Source organism: Aedes albopictus, chromosome 1, assembly GCF_035046485.1.
Source record: "Aedes albopictus strain Foshan chromosome 1, AalbF5, whole genome shotgun sequence".
Lineage (NCBI taxonomy): Eukaryota > Metazoa > Arthropoda > Insecta > Diptera > Culicidae > Aedes > Aedes albopictus.
Window position 1 is genome coordinate 111,485,661 of NC_085136.1, and position 14,566 is coordinate 111,500,226.

At 42.1% G+C, this 14,566-nt stretch overlaps 2 protein-coding genes across 2 annotated transcripts in view; both read left to right on the forward strand.

Moving 5' to 3' along the window:
• LOC134289014 (beta-alanyl-dopamine/carcinine hydrolase-like) overlaps window positions 1-4,596 on the forward strand; it is a 48,122-nt gene extending 43,526 nt beyond the window's left edge. Inside the window, exons 4-7 of the mRNA XM_062854995.1 lie at window positions 3,330-3,437; window positions 3,504-3,738; window positions 3,803-3,923; window positions 3,997-4,596. Coding sequence (XP_062710979.1) covers window positions 3,330-3,437; window positions 3,504-3,738; window positions 3,803-3,923; window positions 3,997-4,405 — 873 coding nt within the window. The 3' untranslated portion in view covers window positions 4,406-4,596. The remainder of the gene's footprint in view (window positions 1-3,329; window positions 3,438-3,503; window positions 3,739-3,802; window positions 3,924-3,996) is intronic.
• Window positions 4,597-8,802: 4,206 nt separating this feature from the next.
• LOC115255771 (negative elongation factor D-like) lies at window positions 8,803-11,039 on the forward strand. The gene is made up of 4 exons (XM_029853893.2): window positions 8,803-9,022; window positions 9,104-9,828; window positions 9,941-10,301; window positions 10,365-11,039. The coding sequence occupies exons 1-4, from the start codon at window positions 8,951-8,953 to the stop codon at window positions 10,965-10,967; spliced, it is 1,761 nt and encodes a 586-aa protein (XP_029709753.1). The 5' UTR covers window positions 8,803-8,950; the 3' UTR covers window positions 10,968-11,039.
• The last annotated feature ends 3,527 nt before the right edge of the window (window positions 11,040-14,566 follow it).

Below are 14,566 nucleotides of genomic sequence, written 5' to 3' on the forward strand. Positions count from 1 at the left end.
TTTGTTTGAAGAGTTGATTCAACCCGAGCTTGATGCAGGATGAAGAATGTGTCGTCCACATACTTTTTGATGAATTCCGGTGGAATATTTGTGTTTCTAGCAGCCCATAGAAACAGGCCTTCCAGGACTATATCTATACTCCATTGCACGGTGACGTCATCAAGAAATCGCTCTCTTTCTCTCCTACGGGAAATTAGAAAACAACAGGACTAACACCTGTCAAATTTGACGGGTACTGGTCCTGTTGTTTTCAAACTCTCTGAAAGAGCGAAAGAGATAGAATTTCGCCGTGAGGTGGTCTATTAGAATTGGTGAATTGGTGGAGAGTAGACTCCCCATAGCTTTGCCGAATTTTTGATGGTAGAATTTTCCGTGGAAGCAAAAATAACTCGCGTCGACGTAAAATTCTACAATCTCTAAGAAGAGATCTAGATGTATAGCCGTATGTTGTTTTATCTCACCCCACATAGCGATAATTACTTGACTCACTAGGTCGACGGGAACATTCGTGAATAACGATACCACGTCAAAGGATACGATAAAGTGATCTTATGGTACCCTTTGATTTATTGACGTATTCGCAAAACTCATAGGAGAAGGAACGCTGTAAGAATTCCTGGAGAAATTCCAAAGACGAATAAAGACATTTATTAAGTTTTCTAGAAAGTATTCAAAAATCGAAGTGTCAGCGCATAAATATCTAAAAGAACTCCTGCTGGAATCCTACAAAGAGCTCGTGGGGAAATTTCAGGTTGAGTTCCAGAAGGATTTCATGGAAAAATACCAAAAGATACTCTTCCAAGAACCTCCAGGAACCAGGAACTCAAGATGAATTCCTAGTGGTTCACAACGCGGCGGACTGATAATCCTTCTCTTCACATGCTGGCAATTTCGGGGAATGCACTATAAAACACTTAACTTTTGTGGTACCGATACTATTTCGAACTGTATTGAACATATAACGACCGGTGTGGAGGAAAAATGCGATTGTCCTGATGTAGGATTTATTTCTGACTAAATGGCTCTTTAGATCACTCTGAGTCGCTCGCTGGGAGAGTATCTTAGGTATAGTAGTATTAGCTTATCCGAATGACTGACCGATAGCACCGGCCTCATTCCTAGCTGTTCATAAACACCTAGAAAAACGTTTGAAGAATCACAGAAAGAAAATCTGGGGGAACCTTAAAAGGAGCTCCTGGAGGAATATCACAAAGAATGTCCCGAAAAAAAAATGTTTCCTATTGACTCTCGTAGGAAATTCTGAAGAATCGGAGGAACTCTTCTGGGAATTTCGGACAGAGAGTTTTGGCGAATCTCAAATGCAACTTTGTGATAAATAATTTAAAGGTGTGCTGAAAGACATCAAAGAACAATTAAATGTTATTTATGCAATGCAGTATCATTCTATTTTATATAACTCATTTCAGTATTATAATGATACTTTTCCGTACCGTTTCATTATGCAAAAATATGTGTTTTCCGTGTTCATCTCCAGAAGAGATGACATTTCTCCAGCAGCTATTTTGAGGATTCTTCCACCAGTTTCGCCAAGAATTCCGCCAGTAGTTCTTCTGGGAAGTCCTCTAGAAGGTCTTTCGGAAATTCCGGGAGTCTCCTCCGAGAAATCCTCAAGGAGCTTCTTCAGACATTCCTACATAAGTTCTACAGGTAGTAGTTCCTCCAGAAACTCCTCTATGAGTTCTTTTGAGAGTTCCCCCAGGAGTTCTTCTACAAGTTCCTCCAGGGATATCTTTACGAATTTCTTCGGGAATTCCTTTAAAAGTTCTTCCGATAATTCGTTTAGGAGTTCATCTGGGAATTCCCATAGGAGTATCTGCGGGAATACACTCCGGGAATTCCTATCCGAATTTCTACCCGAATTCCTAGAAATTGCACTAAAATTACCAGAAGCTTCTTCCGAGAATTGTTCTAAGAGTTCCTCTGGTAAGTCCTCTAAAAATTCCTCCGTGATTTATTGTGGGAGTTCCCCCGGCGATTCTTGTAGCAGTTCCTACCGGAATTCCTCTAAGTGTTCCTCCAGTAGTTTATTTAGAAGTTCTTCCGGTTATTTTCCCTGGAGTTTCCCTGAACATTCCTCTAAGAGTTCCACTAGGAATTCCGCTAAGAATTCCTTTGGGAATTTCTCTTGGATTTCCTCCGGGAATTCCTCTACGAGTTCCTCCAGGGATTCCTCTATCAGATCTTGCAAAATTTCTCTTGGAGTTATTATCCTCTAAAGGTCCCATTAGACATGGCAAATATTTGGCCAAACAAGCCCAACAAATGACCAACACAACGTGAATCATAAGCAACCTTGGATGAATGTCGGACTTCAATGGCAAATATTTGTCATAATGACAAACAGTCTAATGGCACCTTAAGAGTTCCATCGGGAATTCCACTAGAAGTTTTTCCTGGAATTCCTTCAGGAGTTTATCTGGGAATTCATATAGGAGTACGAGTTCTTCCGTATATTACTCTAGGAGAATCTCCGGGAATGAACGAATATCTTCGGGATCACCTCTAAGAGTTTCATCGGGATCTCCTCTCTTCAAGAAGTGCCCCAGGCAAAAAACTATGCAATATGAGTATATTTGGGACAGGGAAAATGTTCGGTTTCCAAAACGTTCGACCATTAAATGTAATACGGCGGTCCACAAAAGCTCAGTTAATTGGACGCAGTAGCTTAATTATCCCAACAGCGGGGTGAGAAAAAAATGGCGGACCGAAATCCAAGATGGCGGACAAAGTCAAACTACATACTCGTTTAACCACGTTTGATGTTGTAAATGAAGTACCAATTCTAATGTTCGCGGGCTTCAAAATGATATTCTTAAACTAAGTTCTTTATAAACTAAAAAGTATGATGTATACTAGCTTCCAGCTCATGTTACTGATAGACATTGACAGAAACCGTTAAATTTACTGTAGCAATGTATGTTAGCAATGCGTTCTAAACACGAATGTTTATTGCGGAAATTTCATCGAATCCGTAACAAATTCTTTCATTCATGCGCCCATTAAAACACATCATAACAAACTTTTATTACTTTTCCCTCATACCGAATGCAATATCTATTGGCCAGGTGTGGTGTTCAGCATTATTGCACTTGAACTTGGCATTCGCAGCGCAGTATGTAATTGGATCACATTAGCATCCAAGTCCAAGATCAAAACACCGCCCACATCTAAGTAGGCGTTCGGAGGGGCCGAGTCGTGTGAACATCGGTGAACCGATTCGCGCCAACAACTCTATTCAGACGACTTACGATTAATGAGATCTTAACGAAATAATTAAACACTTGTCCATGTTTTGATTCAATCTCCAGCTATTCCTACTGCACATGGACGAAATCCTACCGGTGGCGGTTGAAGGTAAAAACAGCATCAATCAACCGATCGGGTGCTCAACGGTTTGCGTCAATGAACCGGACTGCGTAAGTTCATTTCAAGACCTCGCAACTGAGGCCATCCCAACTCATTTTGAATTCCCCTTGATACAGGAAATCCTTGCTCACACCGAAGATGCCCTGAGTGAAGTGCTCAATCACTACTACTTCGTTTCGGCTCACATCATATCGGACTCTCCTCAGGGTAAGTACAACGTGACGGAGGAACGTTTCACTTCCCTTTGCTACGCGGGTCATCTTCCGGGATATACCATGAACTACAACCACCACGGGCTGGTGTTCTCGATCAACACGCTGAGTGCTAACAAGCTGTACAGCGGAAAGACTCGTGAGTTATGCGATGGTTTGCATCTGGAAAGTTCACATTTCAAAGGTCTTCTTTCGTGTTTTAGCTCGACACTTCATTACTCGTGCTCTGCTTTCAGCAGAAAACTTTGTGCAAGCGCAACAAATTCTTCGAGACAACGGAGTAGGCGCTGCCGATGGATGCTCTATCAATATGACCTTTTTGAAGTAAGTATCATCGGCCTACTACAGTTGACCCACTGCATTACGCTAATACCATCCTTCCCACCTTTCCCAACAGACAAGATGGCGACCGTTTGTTCCACAACGCCGAAATGGGACCGGCCGAGCGGGATCAGTCGCAGCTCAACATCCTCACTGCCAGCCCCGGTGAGCACATCGTTCACGCCAACATGTACCTACGCCTCCCGGTGCCGGAAGTGAACGGACTGATCATCGATTCCAGCGTGGAGCGCATGAAGACGTTCAAGTCGTTCCACGCACCGAAAACGCTGAACGACGTCATTCGGATGTTGGGCGACCAAAGCGCCAAGGAGCACACCGTGTTCCGCGAGAAGGACGCCAAGGACGTCGTCAAGACGGTTTGCGTCGGGATCTTCGACTGCCGGAAGCGGACCTGGTCGCTGTACTCGGACAATCCGAAGTTCAACGCCCCGCTGATGGTGATGCCGTTGGTCATCAAGGACTAAAGCGAGCTTATGAGCTCGACGGAAAGAATGAGGGGGTTCGAACTTGCATTTAATGCTTTTCGGTGCAATATTTGGTTGTAATTACTGTTCGTCACGGCAATTTTAGGCGCGGCTTTGCATGCTTAAAACCAATCAGTAGTGGTTTATTTTATATTGATCGTTATATTTATAATTATATGATGTTAAGCTTAGGTTGACTTTCCATGTTATCCGAAATAGCCGAAGCAAGTCTGCCGTTTTTTATGCGAGGCCCGAAGAAACATTTTTGCTGTATAATAAGAGTGGAATAGACCACTCATAAGCAAACTTTAGCTTAAGAAACTATTGTTCAGCTACAGTAGGCGTTTGATAAGTGCAACTTGTTTACGTTTCAGTTACCGAATGTAATTCGCTAACTGCAACGACTGACAGCCGTCAAACAGTTGTCAATTGCTGTTGGACGCAGCCAGAATGCACTCAAAAATATCGCAATGCACCTGTAGACCTGTAGTGCATTCGAAAAACATCGCAACTCTGTTGACGATTTGTTTTTGACAGATAGCGGTGCGATAACTGCAAAATTGTTGCACTTAGCGGACTTGCAGTTAAAAAGCATTGCAGTTAAACCGTTTGCACCGAGTGAACGTCTAATGTATTTGATGATAGATTCGGCCATGCCAGGTCACCGATCTTGATCTGTCCTGAGTGTCGGGACACAGAAGAAACACAACATTGTCGGCGTCGAAATGAACGTGGATAATATTGTTGAGCGTATGTGCAGCGATGAAGAAAAATGGAAGGCACTTAACAGGACTGTAGTTCAGATCATGTCAGCACTACAGTGAAGTTGGCAGCAGGAACAACGATCGGTTTCGGGAGATATTCGTTCGCCGGGAAACTCTCTGACGAAGTACACTAGACCCACCGCCGGGGGCTCGTCGAGTAGAACGCGTTGTAGTATCGGTCTGTGTCATCGGAGCGCCAGTGAACCGGACTCCAGGGCAAACCGGCATCGCCGGAGTGACTTTAGCACTGTATCGGTATGTTCTTAATATACGGTAAGGTGTAGGAGATATCTGCCTCCGGCCGAGTTTGTGCACCAGATGATTTGGGCGCAAACCTGTCTTATTAGCTGTATAAACAAGTAGACAATTTAGTAAAAGGAGCCGAAGGGAATTAACAAATTTAACACCAGGAGTCAAAGAGCTCGACAAAAAGGCTCGGGTAAACTAAGAAATTAACAAATTTATTAACAGGAGCCAAAGGGCTCGACATGACTGGGAAACTAACAAATTTTAACAACAGGAGTCGAAGGGCTCGGTGTGAATGGAGTCAAAGGGCTCGTAATAGTAGAATATCTAATTGGTGATGACAAGGCACATAACGCCTCCTCTCCGAAGAAGTACTGCATGGTGGCTCCAAAGAGGAATTTAAGGTGGAGGTAAGCTAGTAGAGTGTTTTAGTGGGTAGGCGCACATTCCAATCCCATACAGCGTTTTAAGAAGACTTTTGGACTCCTAAATGTAAAAAAAAACATACGTACATGCGCAAAACGAGCGCTTTGAAAATCTCTGCCAGGCAGCCAATACGACACCCATGCCTACAGAGTAGTCCGGGATACTCCAGGTCCGAACGGTACCCGACAGTAGCCATCAAGTCGGCCATCGAGGCATGCCCTGACATTTTCAGAATGGCCTTGCAGATGTGCCTAGACAGAGGCGAATTTCCGGGAGAGGTGGAAAAGGCAAAGATTGATTCTACTGCCCAAACACGGGAAGCCACCGGGTGATCCGTCGGCATACAGTCCTATCTACCTTCTGGACACCGCCGGGAAACTGCTGGAACGGATCATTCTGTCGAGTATGATGGTCTATACCGAGAAACCCGATGACTCTGGCCTCTCGGATAACCAGTTCAGCTTCCGGAGGGGTCGATCGACGATCTCTTCTAACAAAAAATACAAAAATAAGAAACAAAATTAACAGTGCCGTCAAACGGGGTGACTTGCAACACTTTTCTGCTTCAACTAACAAAAAAAGTTGAATAATCCTAATTTTTAAATACAAACTCTTTGCAATAGTTTTAATAGCCAGGCCCTCTATAAAGTAGAGTGAAGAAGTTGTTAATTGGTTTATTTTTTCATGTTGAAAAAGCCAAATAAGGTCATTTTTGATACAAGACGTCGTGCGGGGTGACTTGCAACACTCAATGAAAATCCCTTTTAAAACACGCAGATATTTATTTTTAGTTTCAAGCATTTTTGATAAACATTCTTGCTACTGTTGTAATATCGTTTGGGTTGACATTCATATTTTTGCATATGAAAATATTGGGCCACCATGTTACTAATTATTAATTTAACGTAAGTTTTGATGTTTTTTTTTCTGTTCATACCATGTTCCTCTAGTCTACAACTGGTGAAATATTAGTTAAACGACAATATTTAGTGTTTTTGGACTTTGAATTATTTAGAAAATGAGTGTTGCAAGTCACCCCGTCTAGGTACAATATTTCAAAACATATGATTATAACAAAGATATTGTAATCTATATATATAAAAATGCAGTGGCATACGTGGGACCGCGCATAACTTGCAAACGGATGGTCCGATTTGGGTCGTCTAAGTTTTGTTCTATTAGTTTTCACCCAAGGAAGGTTTATGAGGCAAAAAACACGGAAAAAATGAGAGTTTTTGAAAATCGGGTTTTCATTCATTTTGAACGGGGACTTGGGCTTGGCTAGAGATTTGAAACGTCAAAAAACGCAGTAGGCAAGACAAAGTTTGCCGGGTACAGCTAGTAGTTTTATAAAGTAACATGGAAATTCTAATAGCTCATTAGGTAAAGAATCCGCATATGGAATATTATTTTTGGGAAATTATGTTTTCATTCATTTGCAGACAACGATTCAGGACTCACATTTTTGTTACTTTTTCTGACTAATGTCAAATTTATGAAAATTTTGTTGGAATTATTAGAATAAAAGTAAAAATCGTGGCTACTACTGAGATAGTATGTGAACTTTATAGTGCAACTGAGTTTTGATATGTAAACGTCCGATTTTTATGTTTTGTTGATAGAAAAGTACAGACGACATCAAGTGTTGCAAGTCACCCCGCCGTTGCAAGTCACCCCGTTTGACGGTGCTTCAATTCTTTGTTTTTCGTAGGATGAAAATGGGAGGCACATGCTTAATAAGGGAACCAATACCCTATCTTGAGAAAAATTAGACACGTGTTCACAATATGAAGTCTCAAAACGTTGTACCGCAGACAGACGTCCTAGCTCGAACAAATTTATTCAAATTTTCTATGTAAATTTTCACTAGCGACACCTAGGCAACCGATTGCCACAGTGCAGTCGCGTGCAGTTGACAGTTTGAGAAACCACGTGCTTCCAGCCGCTTACATACCACCCAATTCACCACCCACCGAAAAATAAAATCAAAACAAACACTGTCAAAATCATTCCTACATTTGCGTCACATTCACAAAGATTTCCCAATGCCAGTGAAGTTCATCCAAATTCAGTTTTATTCAAGCAAATCTATGTAAAATAAAAGTAATAATGTGTAAAATATTTTACAAGAGTCCTGGGCTAATTTGTGCAAAAGATTTTAGACATTAAATAAAAGTCATTTACTCTGCACAAATTAAGTGGAAACATTATTAGCGTGCAACACGTGCGGTCTTTTCCCGACCGTGGTGACAGTTGTTGGTCGCAATGCACATGTGAGGCAGCGATTGAATATGAACGTCGCTAACGCCATCTGTTCGCTGATTGCCACTTGGCAATTTCTGGCGGCCATGTTTTTTACACAAGCTGCTGAGTCAAACTTGAACGTCTGTCTGCGGTTGTACCTACACCTGGAAGCTTGTTAGCAACGAGGTTAGCACAATGCCGCTCTCTTCATGAGACTAACAGCACGTGCGCATATCAACTCTGCCACAAATGCTCAAGGTTGACCCCCGCTTCCCCTACTCAAATCAAATTTGCAAATTGATTTTCAACAGGAATACCCAAGCGACTAATTCTAAATAACATTAAAATAATTATTAAAACATCGACAAATGACAAACTTTGTCACGCAAGAAAACTCGTCGAATCGTGAGTCCGTGCGGTATGGATCGATGCGCTCAGTCTGCCAATTCTTCACCACCATGCAAGTTCTTAAAGTTGTGATTGCTTCGGTAATTCTCTACCAAGTGTTTTGCATCACCCGAAACCTTCTGAAACTCATTTTAAGTCAATTTTCACCGCTTTAGCCGTGTAGCAATCAAGCGTGAAATGAACTCAAATCAAAATTTCGTGTGTAATCACGTGCATGCTCTGGTAAAGACAACCACAGCTTCGATTGATGCACCCCTGATTCTACAATTTGGCTGCGTTCTGCCGACGCCCGCGGGGGCGTCGGACGCCGCGCTTTTGACAACTCATCTCAAAACAACGCGCCTCCCTCGCATCAGTTTTCGATTTCGGCGGATGCCGCAGTTTAGTTGTTTACGTTGCTTTTCGCGGTAAATTATTGTGAATTATTAAATTATTGTAGTTAAAATTAGGCGTAATAATGAGTGCAATGGACGAGGAATACGAGGAGGAAGGATGGATCAATCGTAACAACCAGCCGGGCGAAGAGGAGGTGAGTGATGGTCAATCTTCTCTGAGGGTGCGGTGTCCCGTAGGGATTGTTTATTATTTACTATTTTTTCGCTAATTCAAGCCGGACGGACACGATGAACCGCTGGAGAACCCTCAAGAAGTGCTCAACGAGTGCCTGTCCAAGTTTGCCACCTCGGATTACATCATGGAGCCGGGAATTTTCACCCAGCTGAAACGGTACTTCCAGGCGGGCGGAACGCCAGAACAGGTGATCAACCAGCTGTCGGCGAACTATACGGCGGTAGCTCAGATGGCTAATCTCCTGGCGGAGTGGTTGATTCTAGCTGGAGTCCGGGTGACCGATGTCCAGGCCATGGTCGAGAACCATCTGAAGGACATGATTCTGAAGACGTTCGATCCGAAGAAGGCGGACAAAATTTTCACCGAGGAGGGAGAAACGCCCGCCTGGTTGACGGAGATGATCGAGCATCATACGTGGCGGTCATTGATCTACCGGCTGGCGGAGGAGTACCCGGATTGCCTTATGTTGAATTTCACCATTAAGCTCATCTCGGACGCGGGCTTTCAGAGTGAAATCACCTCCATCTCGACGGCCGCCCAGCAGATTGAGGTGTTCTCGAGGGTGCTCAAGACGGCCATTGCCAAGTTTTTGAACCACCCGGAAGATTGGCAGTCGGCGATTCACGAGTGTGCGAAGATGGTCTGCCATGGGCAGCACACGTACGTGTATAGCCAAGTGCTGATACAGGTTCTGTCGCAGGAACCCAAAGGAGGATTCATCATGAAGCGGTTGGCGCAGGAAATTACGAAATATGCCTCGAAAAAGTAAGCGATACTTTTCATTTGTATTAACAGTCTGTTAATTAATTTAGGGAGCGTCACCATTTGGGCAGGGGATCCGATTTTGGCTATAATCATTTTATTCTTTCTTTGGCAGCAATCACAATGTCACTCCAATCACGATGGCCTTGAACGGTTCGGCGCGACACCCGCAAGCGTGCGAAGCCCTAACATCCATGCTGACCCGAAATGCACTGAACCCGGCGGACATTACGGTTCTGTATCGGAACTACTCCTCGCTGGAACCCCCGCCGATCGATCTCATTCGTAATCCACAGTTTTTGGACCTGCTGGTGGATTCGCTGTTCAAGGTCGGCGTCAAAATCAACCAGGAACACAAATCCAAGTACATCTACCTGCTGGCATATGCGGCCAGCGTTTGTGAAACGCCGGCGAAGAAAGGCCAACCGAAGGGTCACCGGAACATCAACAAAGACGAACTGAAGGCCACCATTCAGGTGGGTAAAACAATTCATAATGTAGCTCGGTATCATAATAAATTGGCTAACTTACAATTCTAGGCTGTCGAGAAAGTGCACAACATCTGTAACGTGAACCGTGGTTCCACCGAACTGATAGCGGAAATTGCCACCCTGTACCAATGCATTCGCTTCCCGGTGGTCGGAGTGGGTGTGATCCGGTGGGTGGAAAACACCGTTACGGAGCCTTCCTACTTTAAGCTGTGTACCGAGAGTTGTCCCCTGCATTTGGCCCTGTTGGACGAGGTGGCCCAGGTCCATTCGTCGCTGCATGATCAAATCTTGCGGTTGCTGATCGAGCTGTTCGAATCGAAACAGGACGAGCTGGAGATTCTCGTCCAGCTGGAAATGAAGAAAATGCTGCTGGACCGAATGGTGAACCTGTTGACGCGGGGATGTGTGGTTCCGGTGGTTAAGTACATTCGGCAATGCTGCAACAAGGGCGATACGGACATCTCGTTGATCCGGTACTTTGTGACGGAAGTGCTCGAAACGATCACGCACCCGTACTCGCCCGAGTTCGTGCAGCTGTTTCTGCCGATGGTGGAAAACGAGGAGATCACCGGGTCGATGCGGGGCGAAGGCGATAACGATCCCGTCTCGGAGTTCATCGTACACTGTAAGGCGCACTATACGACGATTTAGAGCCGATCTAAGGTAGGTATCGAAAGTAAGGACAATTGCATATGATTTTGGAATATAATTTATGGAAATAAAGTGGTTCCAGTTCACTGCATCCGAAGGCATTGGTTGAGTGTTGGGTGGGCGTCAAAATTGATCTTAACCTTTCTTTCACACGACTTTGAACCGTGGAGCGGACCTGGCATGGTTGATAGAACACGTGACTATCACGCCGAGGACCTAGGATCGAATCACGTCACACTCCCGACAAACTCACAAAATGTTGAGTTTTTTCTTTCGAAGCGAAGTAAAGCGTAGGGTAACAATAAATGCTAATATAAATGGAAGTTCCTAGGGATACTGCTATGATAGCGCGGCACTCTGCATGATACATGACTTATCAAAGGGAATCCTGACGATACCTACCGAAGTACCTGTATGGCACAAATTTCCCAAATGGAGGAGAACGTGTCTCTGGAGCCGATCTACAGATACCTATGGTGGGATGGAGACATGTGATGGGATTTTTGATTTTGTTTGTTTTCATGTGGAAACTATTCGATTGGTGGGTTGTGTATGTTGAATCATTGTCAGATCACACCACCAAACATAGGTGACTGATAGACCTGACATTTTACCCTACCATTCTTACAAAAAATCTTTCCTGGAGCAAACGTGGAGATGCAGCGATTCTCGGTCTCTATATCAACGTTTGTCTTACTCACATTCCATCCCATCCTCGATGACCGTATGGACGTGACCGTCGCCGTTATTGACCTTACTAAAATTGAGAGCTCTCGAATATGTGCGCTATTCATTGGTTCTCTCTGCACTTTCGACTGCTCTGATCAATCGTGCTTCCTACACTGCCCTACGATCGACACTTAACCGAGGAGCATGTGCGAGTGCGACCGTGTGGTGATAGTGCCACTCCTCTGCATGTCAGACCTTCTAATCGCTCCATCGAGTGAACAGTAAATTTAAGTAAAGATAACAGTAAAACCCTGCTTCAATCCTTCCAAGGTCACAAACGTGGTAGACACTTATCTAGGATCATCCGCAGGTTAAACATTGGATCCGTCGATTGATCGGCCCCTCACGAAAACCAGTTTGGTATTCACCGACCTCAAGAGGTCTCAATTTGTTGAATAGGACACGCCACGATATCTTATACGCCGAATTTAAAAGGATAATCCCTCTTGTTACTACCGATGATGCCCACGCGTCTATGGCATGGACGTCCTCACGTCCCGAGTCAGCTCACCTTTTATTTGCCTCTCAGGGTCGGCACACGTGCTTGGGAGTACTCACCTGTAAATTCTAATGGAATCACCAAACCAAGAAATTTCTTGAAACTATTTCTATTGCTCACTCAGTTTATTTGAAAAAAAACCGATTTAATCCACCTATGGTGAACAGAACCCTTCTTACACTTATTAAAATAATTGTTGTATTATTTGTATTTAACATATTTGTTTTGTGGAATTGATCAAAAGTTCTACAAAATATTGTGGATTTGGCATCTAGTGGATTGGTTTCCAAAATAGCATCATGGACCATGGACTAAACTACCAGAAATTCCAGACACTTTCTAGAGTCTTGTATGGAATGTTTAAAAAATAGCTTACATATTCTGGAATTTTGTATCTTTTATTAACTGCTAAAAGATCTTGAATCGATTAACAAATGAGTAAGAAAGTCAGCGAGATACACTTTGTCTAAATCAGTCAATTAAATTAGCTCCGAAGTACTTGGTATTCATGGTTATGGTGTAAAAACGACAAAAATGATATATCTACTAAGTTAGTCAGTTTTGGCATTAGCTAGTTATTTTGGCTGTCTGGTTCTTCAAAGCTTTCATTTAACATATTATTAGTTTCCATAAAATTCCTGTGTATTTGTAATTTGTTATTTATAATTTTGTTGAAAACAATAACCTGCTAGTATACACTTTGTATGAGGTCAGCATCATTTATTGAAAAATAATTTCCCATAGACTGGTCAAAACAAATGCAAGATAACAAGTGAATATAATAAAAAAAACCCGATTTAATCCACCTATGGTGAACAGAACCCTTCTTACACTTATTAAAACTTATTAATACTGTTGTTGTATTATTTGTATTTAACATATTTATTGTGTGTGATGGACCAAAAGTTCTAGAAAATATTGTGGATTTGGCATCTAGTGGATTGGTTTCCAAAATAGCATCAGACCATGGACAAAACTACCAGAAATGCCAGACACCTCTTAGAAACTTGTATCGGAATATTGAAAAAAATAGCTTACATATTCTGGAATATTGTATCTTTTGTTAACTGCCAAAAGATCTTGAATCGATTAACAAATGGATAAGCAAATCAGCGAGATACACTGTGTCTAATATCTCTTAATCAGTCGAATAAATTAGCTCCGAAGTACTTGGTATTCATGGTTATGGTGTAAAAAGAACAAAAATGATATATCTACTAAGCTAATCAGTTTTGGAATTAGCTAGTTATTTTGGCTGTCCAGTTCTTGCATTTTTCCCACAATATATAAATTCAAAGCTTTCGTTTAACATATTGTTAGTTTTCATAGAATTCCTGTTTATTTGTAATTTGTTATTTATAATTTTGTTGAAAACAATAACCTGCTAGTATACACTTTATATGAGGTCAGTATTATTGATTGAACAATAATTTCCCATAGACTGTTCAAAAGCTCATGCAAGATAACAAACGAATATAATAATAAAAAAAGGAATTTATTGAAAAACTCTTCGAAAGATATCTCAGTAACCAAATGTCCAATCCAAATAAAATTTAAGAGCCTTTCACAAGGATACTGTAGCTTTCAATTGGTGCTAAGAGAACCCAAATCGGTTGTTAGACGGCTGAGATACTTATTATGATACACTTGGTCAAAAATCTCTCAAAAGGTTAACCTGTATTACTCCCAAGTACTCTTTGAAAGATATCACGAAAACCAAATGTCCACTCCTAATAAAATTGTATAGAATTCTACTAGCATGTTATAGCTTTCATTTGGTGCCAGGAGAACCAAAATCGGTTGACAGACGGTTAAGGTATTTATTATGATACACTTGGTCAAAAATCTCAAAAAGTTTAGTTGAATAAATCCTAAGTACACTTCGAAAGATATCTCTGTAACCAAAAGTCCAATCCTAATAAAATTTCTGAGCAATCTACTAGGATGTTGTAGCTTTCATTTGGTGCCAAGAGACCCAAGTCAATTGACACACGGCTGAAATATTTAGTATGATACACATTGTTAAAAATTTCAAAAAGTTTAGTTGTATAACTCCTAAGTACTCTTCGAAAGATATCTCGGTAACCAAATGTCCAATCGAAATAAAATTTCAGAGCGTTCTACTACGATGTTGTAGCTTTCATTTGCTGCCAAAAGAACTCAAATCGGTTGACAGACGGCTGAGATATTCATCAATATGCTAAATGTCAAAAATCTCTCAAAAAGCTAACCTATATTACTTCAAAGTACTCTTCGAAAGATATATCTGTAACCAAATGTCCAATCGAAATAAAATTTCTGGGCGATCTACTAGGATGCTGTAGCTTTCATTTGGTGCCAAGAGAATCCAAATCGACTGACAAACGGCCGA